General features: G+C 43.9%; 2 protein-coding genes across 4 annotated transcripts; one reads left to right on the top strand and one right to left on the bottom strand.

The window, feature by feature from the left end:
• Positions 1-963: 963 nt before the first annotated feature.
• DARS2 (aspartyl-tRNA synthetase 2, mitochondrial) lies at positions 964-18,843 on the bottom strand. 3 transcript variants are annotated; one of them, XR_007708595.1, is made up of 18 exons: positions 18,578-18,804; positions 17,472-17,571; positions 16,087-16,153; positions 15,692-15,793; positions 14,330-14,425; positions 13,236-13,359; positions 12,568-12,614; positions 9,407-9,513; positions 8,521-8,590; positions 7,767-7,946; positions 7,182-7,289; positions 5,946-6,008; positions 5,596-5,748; positions 4,526-4,744; positions 3,542-3,652; positions 3,279-3,354; positions 1,169-2,059; positions 964-1,052 (listed from the first exon to the last, which is right to left on the bottom strand). XR_007708595.1 is itself a non-coding variant. In XM_035537394.2 (17 exons), the coding sequence occupies exons 1-17, from the start codon at positions 18,681-18,683 to the stop codon at positions 1,872-1,874; spliced, it is 1,917 nt and encodes a 638-aa protein (XP_035393287.1). In that variant the 5' UTR covers positions 18,684-18,843; the 3' UTR covers positions 1,125-1,871. The 3 variants fall into 3 exon arrangements, 2 of the variants coding, with proteins under 2 accessions (XP_035393287.1, XP_035393288.1); XM_035537394.2 differs by lacking the exon at positions 964-1,052 and having other exon boundaries at positions 1,125-2,059; positions 18,578-18,843; XM_035537395.2 differs by lacking the exons at positions 964-1,052; positions 16,087-16,153; positions 17,472-17,571; positions 18,578-18,804 and adding an exon at positions 15,903-16,065 and having other exon boundaries at positions 1,127-2,059.
• An 18-nt stretch (positions 18,844-18,861) lies between these two features.
• Positions 18,862-21,719, top strand: CENPL (centromere protein L). Its single transcript, XM_035537393.2, has 4 exons — positions 18,862-19,078; positions 19,167-19,418; positions 20,135-20,677; positions 21,573-21,719. Exons 1-4 carry the CDS (start codon positions 18,911-18,913, stop codon positions 21,642-21,644), a joined length of 1,035 nt encoding a protein of 344 aa, XP_035393286.1. The 5' UTR covers positions 18,862-18,910; the 3' UTR covers positions 21,645-21,719.
• Positions 21,720-22,966: the final 1,247 nt, after the last annotated feature.

The following is a 22,966-nucleotide window of genomic DNA, read 5'->3' as shown; positions in this document are numbered from 1 at the left end:
CATTCTGGAGCACTCAATCTAGCATTTTCCAAAGTTTCTCCACTAAAAGTCACACTTTGAAATCTCTCTATAGCATCTCTGAACACAGGTTAGAGAAACAAATCTAAATTAATCTTTCTTCCCAGTCTTCATGAAAACCATCCTAAACCTCTCTCTTCTAGAAGACCATAGCTTCTGCAAGGTCTTACTCTAATTTATTTATTTATTTTAACACTTAGTCACTTGTGTCTCACTCAATTTAAAAGATGCTTTTAACATGGATCTGCTTTTCAAGCTATCAAGTCACCAAACTTCTTGAGCCAGCATTAGTACACAAATCAGTGTTTCACATGTAATTCCACCCAAAATCCTGCATCCACCTCTGAGTGCTGAAGGAAAGAGAGGCAAACTCAGCTTCTCTCTGAAAACTGATCCTCACTCTGTTATTGACAGCTTCTACTCAGAAAAAAAAAAAAAAGAAACAAAGCAAGGGTGAATTAATTTAAGATAAAAATATCTTCTACAAAGGAAAAATAAGGAATTCAGTATTTGATGACAAAGAATGTGAACCTAAATCCAGAATTTTGTTGTTTTTTCTTTTTTTTAAACAGTATTTAATCATGTTCTGAGACTGTTAACAGTAATAATATGAGATGAGATCAGATTTAAGATACCTCCCTTGTCTTGTAATCTACAAAGAGTGAGCAAGTCAGTTCTGCTGTTACTTGCCTATGGACAGTACTCTCAGCCTGTACGAGAAATCAAAAAAAAAACAACCTTAAGGAAAAGAGCCACCTCCCCTACTGTTTTTTTATCAACAGGATGGTCCAGTTATTAAAAAACACCAGCAGTCCACACCACGTAATGTTGTCCCACAACGTGCAGACTGTATTAGCTTTCGCCCCACCAATTCTGCTTTATCCAACCTACGCAGAGATAAAAACACCTACTGGCAGCGTCACCTGCAAGGGGCTTGCAGCTGCATCACTCACGGCTGTAGCAGCAGGTTTGCAGGAGGCTGCAGAACTCACAAGGCACTGGCAGTCCTGCTGTCACAGATTTCTTGTCACGTCCTGGATGGTCAGAGGTCACAGAGAAGAACTGGTGGTTCTTTATTCTTGTAGCGAAAGCCCAAAGCCAAGCTCAGTCAAAACCATATTGCCAGATAAACTTTATTTAGAAAGGATACAAACTTCAGAACTAGAGTTCTGAAAGCTGCAGGACCACAGGCCCCAAAGACAGATCAACTCCTGTTCGATGAGCGTTACGAGGACAACTGTTGCAAATGCTACGCACGCTCCTCTCCCCGTCTTTGAATAGGAAACACTGCCAAATATGAACTCCCTATGGCAAGTTCTGGATGATCTTGTATCCTCCAGCAAGAGACAAATTGCTGGCTGCACTGAAGTCTCGTTATTAAGTACCCAGAGCTTTGTCCAGCACAGCACTACCCTGTCATAACAGTTCTCAGCTACCAGGGATTCAGTGATTATCAGGAATACAGGACCATCTTCCAGAGATGCTGGTACACTATCTCTTCCAGATGTGAGGAAAAATAGTTTACAAAGGACATGTAAGAACTGGGGAGTGGAAAAAGAAATCCCACCTTCAATATAACACCCCAAAGGCAACAGTCTCAACATCCTATGCTGAAATGATGTTTTTTTAATTTCACTTTCCTTCTTCTCCTTCCCATTACCAACCCAAAGGTGGATTCCTATCAGGAGAACTCTCATGTCTATTCCCCATTCAATTCTGAAACTGCCATGGCACAGCGGGGTTGTATTCCCCTGACCCTCCCATAACAGCTGATGTTTTCTGAGCTGCCTGCTAGTATTAGAAGTTGGAACCATCTCTACTTAAACAGCTCAGCTCACATCACTGGCTATAAATCAGTTTTTCTTTGCCTCTGTTTCTGCAACAGGCCAGGAAACCTGGATGTGATATGGCTCTAATTCTTCTGGAGTGACATAGTCTGGAGCGTTGCCCATCAGGTCCCGTCCCCTGAATGACTTAGGAAAAGCGATGACATCTCGGATACTTGGAGCACCAACGATGAGAGAGATCAGCCTGTCAAGTCCTAGAAGCAGAAAACAAACTGATGAACCACTTGAATTACGATGCTGTATTAATTTCTCCAATTCAGAAAATCGGAAAAATAGAGCAGATAACATTACTGGGGCTTTAAGAATAAAACTGAAGCAAATACGTGAAAAAATAATCTCAACAAGTAAGCAGAGAAACAGACTTGCCTAGACAGCAGAAGTGCCAAGCAAAACAAAGCTTTTCAACATTACAAAAAAAAAGCCTGTGATACACCATGGACTGCGAGACAGAGGCAGTGTCTTTGCAGAGAGAGCATAACAATGCCAGGACCACTAAGTGTCAGGAACACCATCAGCGCCCTGTTTAATTGATCTGACAAAGCTCTTGGTCAATCAGTTCTGAAGAACTAAACCAGGAGGACTTGAGAAAGAACAAGAGCCTCTGGGTGCTACTCTTTCATTGCTTATTTTTAAAACAAAAACCTGAAAGATTCTAGGAAAACAATCTGACATTCCTGTAATGCTGTATACAGCACTCAAATGACTTCTGAAGATGCCATTCCACAACACCTAGGTCAGTGCAGCCAACTCCTCATACTCCCTCTGACTCCAGAGTTTGATCTGCTTCCTGTCGTGGCACAGGTGTCCATCAGATCCATGCTGAGCCAGATCAGGGAGCTAGCTTGGCAGCATTCGCTTACAGCCAGTCTAGCTCTCTGAATTGGTGAATGTAACAGAGAAAGAAGATGGCAAATGAGACTGACGCAAAGGCTGAGGTTGTGGCAGTGACCCAGGGCATGGAACAGTACCGTGCTGTCCCAGCCCTCTGGGCATGCAGTACAGAGAACCTGCTCTGGCTGCACAGGAAGGAGAATAGAGATGACCTAATGCTAATGAGCATGCTGTTTGTAGAGCAGCAGATAAAAAATGTCCTTAGAGATACCAACACATGATTTGGTCCTTGCATAAGAACTAAAACACGTATGATACTGGAGAGGAACACCAAAACATTCTGCATTGGTGATGAGTGCCCTGTTTCTTCCATAAAGCAGCTATAGAGACAGAAACACTGTAGAAGCCCACAAAGTGTTACCATGTTGATGTTTGTACTTGGCACCACCAAAACAGCCATCTCTGTCAGGAGGAGGCAAGGCTTTGGCTAACAAACTTGTTCTCAGGCTTGTTCATGAGAATCTAATAAGCCAGAAGAAAGTCACAAGACACCTGCATTCTGGAGGACTACAGAGCACTTACCTAAAGCAATTCCTCCATGGGGAGGAGCTCCAAACTCCAGAGCCTCGAGCAGATGGGAAAGCACCTCTGAGTCCTCCTGCAAAGTTACGTAAGAAATACCACTGAACAGACAACACTTCCCGCTAGCGACATTCGATGAAAGTACAATGGAGTCCTCCATCTCTCAGGGCTAGGAGTTATGTTTCTTTAGAATCTGAAACATATTCAAATGAAGTACTCATTTAAAACTTCAAGAGGATGTTGGAGACATCTACAGGCATTACCTTCAGCACTTTCTCCAGCACAAAACGTTGCTGTTCTGCATCATGAATTCTGATGGAGCCGCCTCCAATTTCATTGCCATTCAGCACAAGGTCATAGTGCTGGCTACGGACCTGGGAAAAGAAATGAACGAGCACCTTAGCGAAGCTGGGACAGACCTGCATTTAATGCCAACCAGCACAGACACGACAAAGATGCTGTGAATGAAGACATGTCATACCACAACACTGCTTTCTCAGTGGAGCCTCATACATTCACAGACACATAATAACAGTTTCAAAACACTAAAGAGGAGAAAGCTTTCTACTGAATTCCTCCGGGGGTGACAGATTTCTAGCTTTGGAATAACAGGTACACAGATTGCAACAAAAGCCCAAGAGAAAACTCCCATTCATTTCCTTTGGCTCTGGACAAAGTCCTACTAGCACATGCAGAGCCAGGCAGACTGTGCATCTCCCCAGCACTCCTCTCCTAGTTCAAGCCCCAGCAGGACTCCTGCTCTGCATTACTCAGCAAGGCACAAATATGAAAGATATCACATGGACACATCTCCTACAGCTTCCTTTGTGGCTTTCTCACTGCCTAACTCCAAGCCCAAGCACGAGAAGGTGACAGTTCAAGTACCAGTCCTACCAGAAGCACGGACTGCAGCTGACAGAGGTGCATGCTACCTCAGGGTGGCGTGTAGCTTAACAGAAACTGGTCCAGTACAAGTCCTTTTGTAAAGTTAGTCAAAACCTGAAGCAATATGGGATGGGTCAGAATTCAAGATTCCTCACCTGAAGTAACCGTTTCTAATATGCCCTTTTTGTCAGAGTGGTACCTAGATATTTGCTATTCAGAATAATCTGGAAGCAATCTTTTCCAAACAGAGTAAGCACAGTATGAAGTTAATTCCACAAAATATCCCTTTTTATAGTAAAAGGATTGCTACTTGCCTAGTTTTCCACAAAACACATCTGTAAAAGGGCCAACATGGCAGTTACCTTTGTGGGGTCAGAATAGAGGAGGTTGGTATCTACAGGATGAGGGGCAGTGAAGGGGTGATGAGCAGATTCCAGTTCAGCAGGATTCTCTTCCTTGGGGAGGAACAGTGGGAAATCTACCACCCACAGGAAGTGAAAAGCTGTAGGATCACGGAGTGTCATTCCGGCCGCCTCCAGGAGGTCAGCACTCTCCAACCGTAGGCTTCCTAATGCAGAGCACTGCAAAAAAAGAAAGGAGCTAATGAGAAGGGGCAATTTACCGCCAAGGAAGTTGCTCATACATCAGCCATACATCATACATGAGCTTTTCATAACTGCAGCATCACAGACAGCATAAGTTGTACTGTGGTGCTGCCTTAAAAAACATTTTTGCCTTGTCTCCTAAAAGACATCACCTTCCTGCTGAGGCAGGCTTTGACCATAAAAAAAAAAAAGCCAAATAAGGAGCTGGAAAGTCCATTTTTTTCCACGTGTTCCATCCTCACAGAGCTCTCTTCAACTGACACCTCAAGCTCTACGCATGTGGATTAACTGGGGAAGCACAAGATCTCACTTAACAGGCAGAGAAATGAAGGCACAGAAAGAAGTTACACGGCTTTGGCAGTCATGCAAAGTATGACACATGCAGTGCTTGGAAGGCAACATCTACTGGCAGGAATATAGAGAAGCCTTGAGACAGAATCTCCTCTCCCCTCTGCTAATAAGCAGCCGTGCTTCGCTCCTGTCACCTCATTACGGGAGACAGTTACCTAGCTGACCTTGTTTTCCAATCTGTTTAGTGCTTTAAAAAAAATTATGTTGACGTGAGAGAAAATGAGGCACCAATTTGTTCCTGTTCTATATTCCAGCCTTCATTTCGGTTACGAGTTCTTCCCAGAAGCTGACTGGTGGAAATAAAAGCAATAAGTACATTTCATGCTTTATTTGTTATTGCTACGTCTTCAGATCCAGAGAAACACGGAATTAGATGATGACCTATTGTAATGATCAGAGGAATTAAACTAAGGACAGGTAACCTCCAAGCCATCAGTGACATTCAACTCACACAGACACCCAGAAATGCTTCCTACCACTCGCTTGTGTTCTCCAGCTGCCAGCAGTACCACATCATCCACCTGCACGTTCAGCGCTCGGGTGAGCTCTGACTGCTGCTCCTTGCCAAGAAGCTTTGTAAGCAGAGACTTCAAGCTTCCATCAGGCCTGCAGATAACATCCATGACCTCCTAATGCAAGATCAGTAAAAGAATATGTTCAGTTCAGTGCTGCTGTCTCTTCTCTGGAACCCTGACGTGTTCCAGCACTACCTCTCAGCAAACAGCCTTATTAAAAACAGCTCTTCTGCCTTCCTCTACCTGCACATGCTTTTATACACAGCTCACCATTCACTGCTGCTAATGCTTCAGCAGTGTTTCTGTCTCACCTGGTTGAACTGGGATTTTGCAGACTCCTTTAATGACTCCAGATCTTTATTTTTAAGGTATCTCTGGGGAAAGAGCAAGAAAAGACACATCAAACAGCAGCAAAATCTATGGAAAGCCAAGACAGGATTCAAATCTATTGTCTGAGCTGTTTCCAAAGCTCTCGAGTTCTTTTCTTTCTAGCACAAGATTTGCATGATGGCTGTGGAATAAGAGGGCCTGCAGCATTAGACTGCAGCTGAGTGTGTCTTCTCCAAGAAAGTGGCCCCTCTAGGCAGCAGTTGTACTCCCTGCTTACAGACCAGATGTAGCTAGTCAGTAGTGCTGGATCATGCCAACTAACTGCCTCCAGCATGTGGGTTACAGAGCAGGAACAAGGTTACAACATCACACTGCTGACGGTGAAGGCAAAACTCACCATCACCATCATGTAGGCTGATCCTCATATGCAGAGGATATGAAAATTTCCATCAAGTTACTGATTTTTTTTAAACTACTTGAAGGTAGAGAGGCTCCAGATTCCACTTGTTTTGCAAATGCACACCTTTAGTGCCCTCTCGTGGGAAGCCAGGAACTTGTGCTTTCAGCCAAAATTAAAGGAATCCCAAAAGGAAGTCCTATTCCTCAAATAAAACTAGGTGTCTAGTGGACACTTTTTCCCCTTCCTGCTTATGCTGCAAAGACGCTCACAGCCAGAATTAAATCTGCTTCCCTGCCAAGATATGTCAAACATGGCTCTCGATTTACTGTCAGCCTTGGATTTGGTTGGTGACAGTCCCATTACAAGACGTGAGCAGTGCCCACAAACGCAACAGAAGCGAACAGGATGGACTTTTCTCTCATTAGCCAGAACAGAGCCGTGCCATACCTGGCTCTATTTCAACCTCTCCTCGCAGGGCACAATTTATTATTCAGATGTTATCCTTGACACAAGCAAGCCAAAGCCCCAGGAGGCTTCCCTAACCTCAAGGGACCTCGCAGCCTTGCAGCTCTGTTCTCCTCCCAGCCTTCATGAGGACAATATATTATAAAATCACATTTTTCCCATCGCCTCATCACCTCCATTCCCCTGCTTCTAACAACCCTCAGCCCAACCTGACGTCACTCACAACCAATCCCAAGTTCCCTGAAGGACACCACTCCCCCAGTCACAGCAGGGAACATTTCCATACCAACAAAGGAATTCAAATTGGTATTTTATTTCATAAACATACGCATTATGTAAAAGCATCACTTACCACTCCCTGAGGGATACAAATAGCTTTGACAGTGCCATGCGGGTAACTGAGCGCATTCTGCACAAACTGAATGTCCGATCTTCGTAAAATATCGCTGATATCCACTATCTGAGCAAGGAGAGAACACAGGAAAAAGCAGTGGTGGGAAGAACATGAAAAGAACATGAAGCAAAAATGCTGCTCCTGGGTCTTACTGCCTTCAGAAACCATTCCCTGGGACACAGTTTCCTTACTCAAAGAAATCAAAAGGTTCACAGAAAGAAATGAATGGGGCCCAATGCGAATAACCATTAGAAGACAGAGGACTACAGAGACAAATATGAAAGGCAGCCAGAAAAACCCTGGAGACATTATCTTCAGAATAGTGGTCTAAAAATACACATTTTCCCACAAACAAGCCAACCCTTTTCTTCTCTAAGGCATCATTACCTGTGCAAAGCAGTGATGATGGGAAAGGCACCTTGGGTATATTACATAATTTAGAACTCCAGTTAACCACGTACACGTGATTTAATCAAAGATTATTCCTAAAACACTAACAGGGAGAAAAAGAAAAACCGCACGTTTCCAACGGGCAAGGCTCACCTTCATCCCAAAACGGGTGTCTGGTTTATCAGTCCCATAGTCAGCCAGTGCCTCCTCATAGGTCATGGAAGGGAAAGGAGTCGTAATAGTGCCTCTTTCCTGAGGCCAGGAATATTGCAGGAGGCCCTCTATCAGCCCCTGGATCCCAGCCTGATCCACAAATGACATCTCTATATCTATCTTAAAACAGAAAATAAGAGAGATTCCACATTAGCTACAGTTTTTGCCTTTGCACTGCTACTTGCAGAAGCTCTTAAGCCAGCATAAAAGGAAACAAAATATTAAATTAAGTCATAGCATGACTGCATTAGACTGAGGGTACGTTTATGATCTCCCTACAGCCTGCTGACTCAGGCAACAACCTCCTCAGAGTACTAAATGAGGTAATGATGACAAGGACAGTGAGAGAAGCCTTGAATGGACCAAGCTAACTCTGCCTGGGCTCTCAAGGCTGATGAACAGGATGCCCAGCTCTGCAGGACAGCAGCAGAGATGCATCATCAAGTACTATCATTGCTGCAACACAATCCCACATCTACTGACTGGCACTTGGGACTGTACAGTCAGCTGAGGACCATAACCTGTGCACGTCCCAAACCAACTGCAAGGGGCTGTGGCTGTGAAACACGCAACCAACAACATTCTAACCCCCAAGCAGCACAAGGACCAGCAGACACCAGGCCTTCGGAAGGCAAAACAGCTACAAGGTTTGTTTGTGTGAGGCAGAGGGTGCAAGGTAGTGCAAGGTGGTTACCTGAGTGAATTCAGGCTGCCTGTCAGGCCGTGAGCCTTCATCTCGGTAGCAGCGAGCAACCTGAAAGTACCTGCAATAGTACTTACATTTAGACTCCAATTTAAAGTACCCTACATTAAATTGTGACTATGGAATTGATCAGCAAAAAGAACGCTCTGCTCTGTATGTAGTGGATTATCACAGCCCTGGTTGCTGCCATCCCTTCAAGAGTGTGACATTTTGAGTGGAAGCAGCCGTATCAGCAGCTGTATCCTTCTCCAGCCATACCCTCCAGAGGCACGAGGAGGCTACCAGGTGAGCTGTGGCCTGACAGGGCACGTGCAACGCCTTTTCCCACCTTCCACTCCAAACATCGGCCTTACTGAGGGCCATACAAAATTCATTCACAGTCAAGACCTGGTCTGAAGTCCACTGCAGGAATATCTCCCTCTCCTTCAGTTCTATTTGGAGGAACAAGCCCAATTAAAAGCTTTGTACCTATGCATCTGGAGGATGTGCTTACCTTGCCTCAGTCATGTTCAGTTGACCAGCCTCATCCCAGTTAGTTCTATAGGATACATTGCATGAGGCTTTTTCTCATAAACTAGATCTTCTGCCCTTCAGGCAGACTGTCTCTGCAAAGCTTATTCCTACTTCTGTGCTTAAGATCAGGTTTCCATTTTAAAACAGTGAAGATTTCAACCATCAAACAGGGATAAACTTCTGCTTACTAGGCAGCATTACTGCTAATGAGCCTGGCCTAGGATAATTCTAAGTACTTAAGGATCCTGCTTTGAAACAAAGCCATTGGCAGGAAGTTCTTGGGGAAGTCTCTAAAAGCTCACACTGCAAAAGAAACAAACCCTGGACAGGATACGCAGAGAACGGGAGTTCAGGTAACTCTTACCTGTCCACGCCTCCAACCATGAGGAGCTGCTTGAATTGCTGAGGACTCTGAGGCAGAGAGTAAAACTTGCCCGCTTCCCGTGAGGGCACAAGGAATTCTTTTGCCCCCTGGCATGAGAAAGAAAAGTTCACACAGTTCAGCAAGTGACCTCAATTCCCAACTGAAAGGAAAGTGACCTGAATATAACCAGCACACAGATCTACTGCCTTCCAAGAGTCATTGGGTTTTAGGACATTCTTCCCCCCTTCTCTTTCAGATTCGTCTCTCTCTCATCCTGGCTCTACTTGCTCAGAATGTCACAAGCGGACAAGGAATGGCAAAAGCATACAGTTCATCAAGGATAACAGATGGATCTGAAAGAAAAGGTCACCTCGACTTTTTCACCTGAGTACCTGAATAGAGATTTCCATTCCCTACAATCAGCCCATCCAATAAAACACATCAAGCGGAGCGTTCTACATCCTTCCTCCCACAGATTCTTTTTTGTTTGACAGCACGAGGTCACACTGTAGCCTTTCCCTCTACTATGGGGGTACTTCACTCCAAGAACTTCTTGTTTTCAAAACCCTTGCCCCTGAGGAAAATTACAAAGGGATTTAAAAGTTTCGGAGAAGGGCAATGGAATTGCTGCCTTGTTTCCACAGGCAGCCAAGCTAAACACTAAGATTCAGAGGCTGGTGTTTTAGTTCTGGACCTCTACCTTCAAAATTGTAGGCAAGCTAGCCACGAGCCTGGGCTAGGATCCTTTTGCTGAAACCAGCAGTTGATGTGGCTATGGTTGGGTTGGCAGGGAGGAGTCCTTTCTCTAGATCCTGAGAAGGAGAAGTTTTAGTTCTGTCACCTGGTCTATTGCTTCTGCCTTATAAATCCATCTTGGCTGCTCGGCCACTTATACCAAGGTTGTGCCAGAGAATTGGGGCATCACCGAGGAAAGTAAAGGGGAAAATACAGGGTTTACTACACTGCTGCTTCATACAGACCTGCACACCCACATAGGCTTTACATCCATCTACCACTTATGTTTACTGGCCAAAAATCTTTTTTTTTTCACCAGGACAGACTCCACGCCTTTGCACAGTCCAGCTGCGTGACAATGTTCTGAAGAACTACAAAGCAACTCCAGAGATGATGCACACGGCGACGCACGCTAAGGCAGACTACCCTCTTACAGAGGTAGCTGGAGGATGGCTGTGGAATGACTAGCAGCTATTAAGAGCAAATATAGAACAGCTTGCCGCTTTAACAGACTATAGCCTGTGCAAGCCTCCAGACTGCTCATCTACTGCAACATGGGCTGGCTGCAGCCTCAACGGGTCCGTACCACGGTCCTCATAACCACTCTGCACAAACCCCATCCGAACCTACGTGCAATATCATTATTTCATCTTCAAATGCGCATTCAAGGTGGGGATGTTCCTTTCTCTGAGCATTAGGGAGCTAGTAAGGTCAGAGGTATCAACACTTTGCTCCCACCGGCCTGCCTCTGGCAGCAGAGCTAAGTGGAAGACAGGTCAGTGCAGTGCTTCCTCGAGTGACCCAAACAGTTGTATCAACAGGCTATAAATAGCATTTGGAAGCGAGCAGGCAGAGACCTGTTCAGTATCTAGTAAAACTTTAATCATCTCTTGAAATCTGGGTCCACTTCTGCTTCCCTGACACTTCCTGCCCTCCATTGCCTCACATGAGATATGGGCTTTAGTCTTGGCTAGCGTCACAGTCCAGGCCCAGAAACAAATACAGCTGCAATTTGCTCAGCTCTGAGAGAAAGAAATACCTGATACGTGAAGGAAGGCTGCTGCGCAGCACAGAAATGGCACCAAACTCAGAAAAAGATTACTGTCCTCCGTCAGAAGGAGGGCATAAAGCTATCATTCAGAGAAACTTAAAATAAAATTAAAAATTGAGGGGAATGTCTGAGCACCCCTCTTAAAGTACAAAGAAGTTACCATACAAACAATAATTAAAAAAAATCAGAGCATGTGTATCCTAGTCTGAGTCAAATTTTCCACACTCTACAGACTTCCTTCCACTCACCTAGGCAAGTCAAGACAGAAATACTGAAGAAACACTGAACTTTCAAGCAATTAAAGAACAATAAATATATCAAATAAACTGATAATGAAATGCATTTTTTTCAGAATTTCCTAAGAACTGCAGCAAACTGAGGTCTTCACAGGGCCTGATTACAAATCCTTCAAAGGTAGTTGAAGTCTTCAGTACTTTCCCAAACAGCTTCCTTTGCCATCTTTAGCTCCCACCACAGGAAAACATCTATCACTGAGCTCTGCCCAACTGCTGATTCAAATCTGGTATCAACATCTCAGATCTTTTTGCAGCCATTAGGTTGGACACATACAGGACTTTAAGTCTCACATAAATACCTAACGGAGAAACTGGGTGTATGGTATCATTGTTGATAGTCTGGATTCCCTGCTGGGCAATTACACAGCCTCAGCTCGTTTGCAGAAGTAAATCTAGAAATTCTAGGCTATCATCGCAGCCTAGAAATGCAAGAGGAAAGGACCTCCTTTATCCCATTATAAAATCCTACTTGTGAGGAAACAGCTGTTTCTATATTAAATAATCTGTTAATCAACTTGTTCTGAAATACCCAGAAGGAGGTTTATACACCTCTTGCTTGGCAAGACTAATGTCTAACAATCCACAATTCATGACAGGGGTCTACACGCAAGAACTCCGTTATGCTAGCTGCATCAACAATTCCTGGTCTATAGCTCCCTTGCCTGGGATTAATTTGGAAATGAAAGAAAGGAATATGAACGCACAAGTTAAAATGGCTTGAGTACTGCCACTGCAGTAACCTACCAGTTAAGAGATAAATGCTAGGGAAATTGTGCTTAAGAGGAAGATTTTTTGTTTTGATAATCTGTCCCAGGACAGGACTTGCATTCAACATGCTCTACAGGAAGCTTTTTTCTTTTATAGTAATTGAAGGCTGAAGGTTAAGGCACAAGGTACCACATCTTCCCTTTCACTCCCTCTACTATTAGAAGGATCAACGCATTGTATCAGAAATTGGCACACAAGCTGTTACCTAGTGAGGGAACAGCATGAAGGTTAGTGGCAAGTGACAATAATCCAACCATGAACTGCCTAGGCAATTGCAGTAGGCTAAAATGCATTAGTAACAGCATACATACCCCTGGGGTTCTCTTAAAGAGCGTTGGAGTTTCTACATCCACAAACCCTAAGGAACAAAAACATGCTTCAGACACAGAATATCGTGACAGCAGGGAAAAGAACTGGTATGGTACAAAATAGGATGGAGTAAGGTAAGTTAGTCAGCTCAATAAGTAATCTAGCACACGATGTAGCCTCTCCAAATCTCCAGACTTCACTGTTTCTAACTTGTGCATTGCCAAGTTTAAAGACTCTGAGCTTCCCCAAGGGCTGCCAGAACTGCTGATGACAGAGGACTCCATATAGCCTGAGAAATAGTTAATTCTCAATCCATTTTGAACTAGGCTTTGGTTTTCTGAACAGACCTTCAATCCGTCCCACTTATATGCCTTGAGTTAAGTGACCAAAAGGGGGAAACTACTTGCAAAAAGCCTTTGTTCACTTAAATTTCTGGATATGGCTTATTTGAAACAATCGTTTTATAGCATGCTAAGATATTTCAACATACTTTGTTCTTTAGACCTGCCAACATCTCCCTAAATTCCCCACTGCAAGCAGACACATTCTTACCAAGTGGAAACTGTTTGGAGTTTTAAGTAGGTTGGTAACCTCTCCAGCAACAGGAAAGGGTATAAAGGAACTCTAAAATGCCATATGCTACACACTGTTGTTCAAGCACTTTTCTTACCATGGAGGTTACACAGATACTCCCGCATCCTCATCACTATCTGGGATCTCAGCCGCAAGTTGTACTGTAACTGGAAGCTGCGCAGGTCCAAGTAGCGATACTGCATGCGTAAGGCCTCTGATTTCTGGAGATAAGAGACAAAAATCAAACTGCATGTCCAATGAAGCTGCTCCCAAACCCACAGGTAAAAAAAGGTGGAAGCTAAGAAAGAATACTGCTCGGTTGTCACAACCCACCCATTACCCGCAACCTGCACGGAGAAACTTCAGCCACTGAGAGCATCTCCATGCATGACTTTTTTTTTTTTTTAAAAGAAAAAACGACAGACATTTATTATTCTATCGTAAGAGTAGCCTCAAAAAAAGCTCAGGATTTCAGCCCTCATAATGAGTCCACTACAACAGACTGTAGCAATCCTCCTCAGGATTTCTAAGTAGAAGAGCAGTGTCACACACAGATCTAAAGGAACTACCAAATGGTGAGATGCTCTTATTACAGACAGGAAAACTGAAGTACTGCAGATGGTGAGAACTGTCCAGAATCTGTAACATGCAAGGAACAGGCCCCAGCTCTCCCAATTCCTACTCTTACTTATCAGTCATGTTCAATGGCATAGAGAAGATCTTAACAGTGATGCCTCTCAGACACCACAGAGACTACACTAAAAATAACCTTTTATAAGACTCTGTACTTCCAGAGGAAGAAAATCCTCTGGCCAGCTAGCTCCTTGTCCAGATAAGACTAAGCAGCCTTGACTTAAAACACAGCAGTGCATTGGCAGGTTCTGTTTCACACTCAAAAGAGCTAGAATAGCCTGAATTTATTCCACTCTTCCCCTTACCATCTGTTCTTGAAGTGATATTTTAAAACCCTCTGCACTGGAATAATTCAAGCCTTGTTTTCTGCTTAAGTCCAATTAGAATTACAACCTCACAGTTAACAATAAGCACATCCTATTTTAAATGCCACGCTTCCTCCAAAGCAGAGCTGGAGATAATCAGATGAAGCTCTCGCAGATGTTTTGCAATCACCCTGGGCAAATTCTCAATTTACTGAAAAAACACTACTTGGGTGCCAGAGAAAAATGCAGACACCTTGATGAAATCCTTGATTTCAAAAGGCAGCTTCTTGCAGGAGTTCAGGATCTCTGCAGTCTCCACCTTCACTTCAATGTCCCCAGTTGGCATTTTCTGGAGCAAAAAGCAAGAAAAAATTAGATTCAAAACTTAGGGAAAAAAACTGCACAAAGGTATTTCACAGATGATCAGAAGGAAAAAAACATACGATTATCCTCCCTGCCTTCTAACACAGTATAATTCAGAGAACTTCTGTCAAGGACAGATTTCTCCTAGATTTCCCTTCTGTTCAGAAAAAAAACACAAGCCAGCTCACCAAAAATGACATGTTCTTTCCTAGCAGTGTACCCAACTCCACAAGATATAAAATTGCTTTTCCTTTGCCTTCTGCTTCAATGACATGCTGAGCACAGAGGAACAGTCAGGCCCAGAGCCTGGTAGGGCACATGCATTTGGACAAAATACTAGTTCCATTAGCTCCAGTGAAATAACACAGTATGAATTTTAGAGTGCATTAGCAGCATCACCATTACCCTTCAATAAAAGTCAAAAAAGGCAACTTGTTCAGAACTGGAAGTTCTGAGAAGTTCCTCACACCAGTTCTCAGAACTAGTCTTCTTTTTCTTAAATCCCGAGGGAAAGCAGATAGCTTCCCCAACTTAAAACTGTGCCACGCTGAAGTTCACTTGGTCCTACAGAACTCTTTCTATTTACTAGGGGAAAGAATACACAAACTTCCAGCAACATGGTAACTGATTAAAAGAAATAAAAACATGGCTTGAAGCTAGCATCCTTTATGGACATCTGTATGTGGTCACAGCAAAATAAATAAATATAAAAATCATAGTCATAAATCCAGGGTTCTCTTTCCAGGCCTGCCAATGATGTAGGAAGGCAGACTGCACACAATCCTGACAGATTATCTACATCTGATTACAATGAAAACTAAGAAATGCACATTTTTAGAAGTATTGAACCTCTGTTTCCTATACAATGAGAACAGAAGAATTTATTGAGTGAGAAACAGGTCATCACGTACTGTGGAACATATAGTGACAGCACTTATTTTCAGGAAAATTAAATTATCTCAACCACAATTTGAAAGACTGAAAAAGTTAGTTTTTCAGCGGTTCTCATTATCCTTTCAAAGGGCTGGAGTAGAATTTAAATCGTGGGCATCTGTAACATGCTGTGACGTTCTCCTAAGTTCCATGTCATAGCAGTTACTCCTGCCTCACATTATCTGAGGACAGCCTGTCACACATCTCAGAACAAAACTGCCTGTGGCAAAGCTATGACGCACATAAACCACCACAAACCCACTACCCAGTGCTCTGTTCCGCAAGGAATAAAAAGCTTGAGAGACCCCAGCATCCTCACCGGATTCTCCTGCCCTGGGGGCCGAGAAGAGACAATCCCAGTCACTCGCACAACAGACTCCACTGGCGCATTGGACAACAGCTTCCTCACGTGGGAATGTGCCTGCAAGAAGATGCCAACATTTCTCAGAAATTCAAAGAACAGGACAAAAGCACCAAGCTCCAAGGCCTCATTCGTTAATGGCCTGTTTGAATCAGGGACCACTGCTTACAATCCAGAAGAAACAGCATTAGTGCTTCTGATGCAGCATCACAGAAGGGCTCTCATACCGCCGAAGTCTGCTTGTGTGTCAGAGCCCTCCGTCTGACCAAAGACCTCGTTCTGCCCTCAACATCTGCTGGACACAAGCTATCAGAGGAGAAAAAGCTTGAGACTCATACTTAGGTAGCACTTACCTCATCCTGTGGAAGGATGATCTGGGTGAGTCCCTGGAAATCCCTCAAAACCAGAAACAGGCCTTGTCTGATCCGTGAAAAACACAAAAAGAAAATAATTTTATCAAGAATCCAGTCGTCTTTTGCTTTTTAAGCCAAAGCAGGTGGCAACTAGCTACCATCTATATCTTGTGACTAATACCTCAAGGCACTTCCAAAGTAACATACATACACATACTTTTCCCACATCTGAACCTAATCTGAACAATTTGTTTCAGATTTCATACAGTCACAGACAAACAATGTACAAATAACTAGGAGAGACAGTATTTTGATTTGAATGTTAATCCACACAGACCATGGACTCTGAACACATGCAATTCTTAGAGATTTCCTGCTGAGAAACATTATCCAGATAAACACATTTAGATGAGCAATAAAACTAAAGTTCACATGGATACCCCCCACTTAAAAAAAATCTTAAAAAACAGAAAGAAAACCTACAACCATAATAACAAGAAGAACACTAATCTCAAAAAAGTTTCACGTGAGCAATCCATGCTCCTAGACCCAGCATCACAAATCTTGATCTCTTCAGCTGCAATAGTGACAGCTACCATTGTACTTAAACCATCACGAAGCTGTCAAATTGAACACGCTCTGACTGCCTTTAAAGGCAAAAGCACAACAATGCCATTGCTACAATCATAACTCTGTTCCTGGAACTGCACCTACGACTGCTCAAAGATGAGATGTTCAAGTCCTCTTCATAAAATCCATGCAGACCATCCCCGCAGAATGATGCTGGATGAAATTAAGCCTCACTGCATTGTAAAACGCAAAAGGCTACTTCTGATGCTAATTAATTTCATCAAAACCATAGGACCTATCTCCTTTTTACAAGCACATAACCAAGATCATAACATTTAAGAGTTATACTGCAGGTATGCTTTCTACCCTATATTTGCAAAATGTACAACTGTATTAGTAATGATTATATCGCATCACTTATAGCCAACTGTTGAAATTAACATTTCATCCTCTGTTTACTAGCTTCTCGTAATATTTTTTTTGAGCAAAGCATGCATACTTTAAATATGCATCATTACATGCTATAGCTGAAAAGACAAAAACATCTTTTGCTTAAAATTTAAGGAATGTATATAAAAGCAATTATATTGGGTGGAAATTATATACGGGTGGACAGAAGATCAATTAATATTTGTACCAAACTCTAACATTTTCAATACTGCTCTGGCACGATTCTCAACTGTTTTAGTCAGATACTTCAAAAGTAACCATGGCAGGACATGAAAAGATAACCTCTAGCATAAAAAACACTGGCCTAGAACATACACTGAGTCTGGCAATTAAGCATCTCAGTTTTCAGCTTGGCTTGCATTTACCTTTGATACTGAATCCATCCATACAGAGTGACCTCTTGTCCCACATGAGCAGAACGCAACTCTCCACAGGTGTTGGTCCGAGCGACAAAGCTATTGAAGTCTCAAATAAATAAATAAAATGTTATAACTTTTGCAGACAACCAATATATGAAGCAGTGCTGTGATTTTTTTCAGAGGTTCAAATACAATTTGGACATACACGTGAAGAAATTACTTCACATAATCCCATCACGACCACTGTGAGACCTTGGTACATAAATACGAGATGAAATTGCACAAAACAGATTTTAAAGAATTAGCGCTATGTCCCAATCATACTTCCACATAGAACTCTGAGCACAGCCTAGCTGCAAACTTGCTCAGCAAATTTCAGGGATGAGAGAAGCAAAAGCTGCAGAGCAGCCCTGAGGCATGCTGACAATCCTGCACTTAAATCCAGAAGACACAGCAGAACGGGGGCTTGGGAAGCCAAAACTAAACCATACCAACACCCACCACGTTGGCATAAATCAGTTTTCTGTCTGCAACAAGTGAAAGGCCTGAACAACAACTACAGAAGGCTTTCTGTAGACCCCAGCGTGCCTGGCATCACGGCTTAGTTATAAAACCAAACACATCATTTAGAGAATGTTTTAGACTATCAGCTTGCAAGAAAAAATACAGGATGCTATTGACTATATATATGCCTATATATATATATGAACTACTCTCCCTGGCTGCCTTCATCACGGCCTTTACAATTAAAGAAGTAACGCATAGAGCAAGAAGCTTTGTTTTGCAATTATTCTTATGTTACGTATTCGGTTCCCCCTGTTCTTAATAGATCTTGCATGCTATGGGAGAAAGAAGAGGCAAACGCAAAGTAAGAGCTAGGGGAAAAAACCACAAAAACTGGTTCTGTTGTACTTTTGAATCCCAATTCACTGTGAGATACCAAAAGTTGAGTAAAAATGAGTTCTAAGTGAAGACGCTATGAAAAGCGCCCCAGGTGCAACACCTGCCGACGACCGAGGCCCTGCCCTTCAGCGTGGACTCCCCTGCCCCGGGACCGGCGGGGCAGAAGGAGCAGAAGGGGCAGGGGGCAGCCGGCCGGGGCCGCTCCTCACCTGCAGCCCCGGGCGTCGAGGCAGAGCCGCGGGCCGGCCGCGCCAGCTCCCAGCCGAGGCGGGGCAGCCCGCCGCGCAGCAGCCGCAGGACGTGAGGACAGGGCATGCTGCCGAGCCACCCACGGAAAAAAGGGGCCGAGAGGGACCCGCAGGCTGCCAAAAACGAGCGGCAAGAGCCGGTTCTCCTCAGCGAGAAGCCGCCGGAGCGCGAACTCCCGTCCCGCCCCAGCCCCGCCGCCCGCCCCTAAGATGGCGGCCGGGGCGGTGCTCGGTGCCGCGGGGGCAGACGGGACGCGCGTTCAAACGGCGCCCGGCGGGGAGCGGCCCGGGGCCATGGAGCCGGCCGAGGGCGCTGCGCGGACACTGCCTAGCACCGGGCGGGTCTCCGTGGCCGGGAGGATCTCTGGAGCCGGGCGGCTGTCGCGGGGGCCGCACCTCAGGAAGCTCAGCGGGCAGCTCGGGGTCAGCCCCAGCGGCCGGGCGCTGCCGCCGGGCTCGCAGGTAGGGCTGAGGCCCGGCCGCCCCCTCAGCGCTGCTAAGGGACTGAGGGGAGCGCTGCCATCGCTCCTTCTTTCTCGTTTGTTCCTAGGAGAACGCGGATCCGCAGAAAATAGCGTTTCTTCTGCGCAAGCAGTGGACCCTGTACAGCGTGACCCCTCTGTACAAGTTCTCCAGCGCTCACCTGAAGGACTACGGCCGGCAGCTCGGCGCTTTCATCGCCGCCGAGAAGCAGAAAGGGCTGGCGGTGGAGGTCGGGGTCGAGCTGGGCATCAAAGTGGCTGTCTCCAGCCTGCCGGACCTGAAGGGCAACGACCAGGACCATGCCGCAGTTCTCGTGCAGGTAAGGAGTCTCGCCAGCAGCTTTGAGGACTACTGCTACTACTTGCATCTCACAGCTTGCTTTTGCTGCCATAAATTACCCCATCCATTTCAAAAGTCCCAGCTATGTGAAACTATTACTGTAGTGTCTGTTGAGACTTAATAAAGGTGCCTTCTGGCCACTTTCAGCTCAGATGGAACATCTCGTAACTCCAATGTGTGCGTTTAAATTTGGAGTTCTGAGTTCAACTCCCTTGTTAGATCACAGTAGAAACACAAGGAGCGCTCCTCATGTTTTAACTCAGCTCAATTTACTGCAAGAACTTTGACAGGTTATTGAACTTCATGGGTGAAATTGGTATAACTCTACCTCCTGGCCATAGCCCCCATCCAGTTAGTACTTCTGCAGTGCTTTGCCTTGAGTGAAGTGCCAAGCTCCCTCAGTATGGCTATGGTTATAGGATGTACCATGAACCCACTTTTCCAAATGAAACATCATAAACTCAGATTTGAGGAGTGTTTCTAGTGGAGTAAAAAGTGCTTTTCCCAAAGATCACACCTTTTAGAGATGTAATGGCTAGATTGAATAACTGTATGAACTTTACAGAAAAGGATGTTAAGTGTGAAGTCCTGAGAAAAATCTTCCACCAAATACTTGAAATAATAAAACCCATCTTCAACTAAAAAAAAGGTAAAACTTGCTCTGTAGCATTCAAACACTTTTTTTCCCCAATCCAGCTTTCCTTGAAATCATCTGCTTCTCAGAAAAAAACAGAAGAGAAACTGATATGGTCAGGATGGTTCTGCTGTGTGGCTGGAGATGATCTTTCATTGAGTGTGCTGGAGGACTTCACGTGTTTACCTTTGTTTCTTGCTAATGGGGCAGAGAGTTACACATCCCTTGTTGGAAGCTGGTTTCAGAAGACTTTTGACTGCTGCTTCCGTCGCTTAGTCATCAGCCCTCTCATTCTCACTTGGATGGCAGCATTGTGGACTGGATACAAAGTGGACAAAACTTCATCTGCCATGGAACTCGTTTTCTCTGTCCCCTGTCTGCCCCAGCCTCTGGATATTTCATATGCCATTCACACAGAGGATGCAAAAGCTCTGTGGGACACTGTCCAAAAAACTCCAGGAGAGATCACTCAAGAAGAGGTGGATGTCTTTATGGACTGCCTTTACTCTCACTTCCACAGACACTTTAAGATTCACTTGTCAGCTACAAAACTGGTCAAAGTTTCTACAGGAATTGCCTCGGCACACTGTGATGGGATTATAAAGGTGAGGTTTTAGATAGCATGTTATCCTAACTAATACTGGGCAACTAAAAGAGTTGTACATGACTAAAAATGACTTCCTTTTAAAAATTAAAGCTGCCTGCTTTTTATGCGTAATTTCCTACTAGAACTTAGTTGAATTTTCCAGTCTTCCAGATCTTGGTCCCTCCCTTTCTCCTTCATTATGGAGGTATTGCTTCCTCTCAGTGCAGGAAATCTGTAACTTATCACTGCACCTTTTTTCCATCATATGGAATAAGACTGTATCAAGATGAAATTCTGAAAAACTAAGCTTTGCTGGAAAGCATCTCTTAACAATTTTGGCCTTTGGTAGGACAATTACAAAGCACTGAACAGTAGTGTTGCATTGCCTCTTCTTTTACCTGCAGCAGTTTAAGAGTGGCAAAAACAACTTTTTGTGTTGCAGGCAAGTAAACATGAGATTCTCAGACCTCCTGAGAAAGCATTTTCTAGAAAGTGGGGTTTATGAACTCCAAAGCCCCATTATGGTAGAGTTGTAACCGAGTTTAAGTCAGACATCTGTATAGCAAAATATGGGTACTTGAGGAAAGTGGCAGCCTAACTTAAGTTCCTAAAGAAGGGAAGTAGCCGAAGAAGAAGTGCTAGGACTCCTTCCTCCAAACAGCCAGAGCAGGAGCAGGCCATCTCTTCAGGTACTGTGGGACTGGAGCAGAAGGTGGGGGGCTCCAACTGGCACAGGATTTAGGCAGGAGTGTTTTCTCCATAGCCAGAGTCAAAATGGTAATAAAGGTATCTTGCAGATGACAGAGAAGCTAACTGTAATCCCAAGGAGCACCTAGTGTTTGGTCTCCGACCAGTTAAGGGTGTGGAAATCTGACCACTGATTTATTTTAATATGCTTTTTTTTCTTTAAACAGTTTCTACAAAGCCAGTACATTATTAGAGTGCTGATGCTACTGACAGAACTGGCAATCGCTCAGATACAGTGAGACTCAATTCAGCAAATCTTCACGCTATGAAGGCTTACAGTTGGAAGACGGAAGCTGAGGAACCTATTGGAAACTCATTCTTGCAGCATTTTTTTTAACCTTTCCTGCTTGCTGTTCAAATTGGAACTGTAACTTCTGCACTGAGATCCGTAACTAGCTAAAATTTAACATCATGCACAAAGAAAAGCAGACATTTTGCCCTGAAGGACTACAGTAGCTTCTTAAGCACCCTTCTGTTACAGTTACTGTATTCAGTTGTATATAGTGTTATTTGCTGGGGGCTATGAGGTAAAACTTTGCGAATTCTTGGATGCAACTTACTGACAGGTGTGTGTTTGCTGCTGTTAGCAATTTGGTTTTCACTGAAGTTGACAAGCCTAGCTATACAGATATTAGCTATACTGTGGTACTGTTGGGCTGAAGTCTAAATGCACAGTCAGGCACACCTGAGAAAGGGATGCATGTTCTGCAGTCTATGGCAGAAAAATCCAGGTTTCTAACTTTCTAGAAACTAAGGCCAGTTGGTAATAGTCAAAGTGTTCATCTATTCCCCAGGTGGGCTAAGGTGAAAAGCATGACTGACAACTGCCTCGTTTCCAGCACTGGGGGTCCTCAGAGATGAGTTAATATAGGGGAACTTGAGATCTGTCTGTAAACTAGAGCTTTACGATGCTTTACCTGATGTAATCTTGTAGACCACAGAACTTTATACTGGATCTCTTCCCTACTGTAGGTGGCAGTTCAGAAAGCTAGTGCATAGAGGCTGGTTACAGCTTAAATGAGCAGAAAGGAAGTAGAAGTACATCCTAAATACTATGATTAATATTACAGTACTACATAAACATTGCCATTTTTTAGCCAGTGGGAGAGAATAGCTATAGCTAAACATGTACTTGTCTTTTGCTAATCTCTAAATTATTTTTTACCTGACTAAACTACTCATTGTTACCTCTTAAATAAATCTGCGAGCAAAGCTGAAAGTCTAGTTTCTTATAGAATTTGCTCATAACTTCACTTATGTAACATCTCTAAGGTCTAAACAGCTGAGCACGCGTTGCAACCTTCCCCTTAAACAGTGATGTAAGTTTTCCTTTCTTTACCAAATCACAACTTTTGGCATCATTCATCAACTCTCACTAAAAGCGGCTAGTACATTCTTCACTCTCCCCAGCAAGATTGAGAGGAACCAGCCATGCAAACATGAATAGCTGCCTAACACAACATAATTGCACGCCTAGTTCCTAATCTACTTCTAATAAAGGAGCCTTTAGTCTCCTATTACAGTTAGGAAAAGGAATCATGCACTTGCTTTTAGTTTTTAT

The sequence above is a fragment of the Cygnus atratus genome, chromosome 8, assembly GCF_013377495.2.
Source record: "Cygnus atratus isolate AKBS03 ecotype Queensland, Australia chromosome 8, CAtr_DNAZoo_HiC_assembly, whole genome shotgun sequence".
Taxonomy (NCBI): Eukaryota; Metazoa; Chordata; class Aves; order Anseriformes; family Anatidae; genus Cygnus; species Cygnus atratus.
Note: the sequence above shows the minus strand (reverse complement) of the source record. Positions and strands in the feature narration are given on the sequence as shown.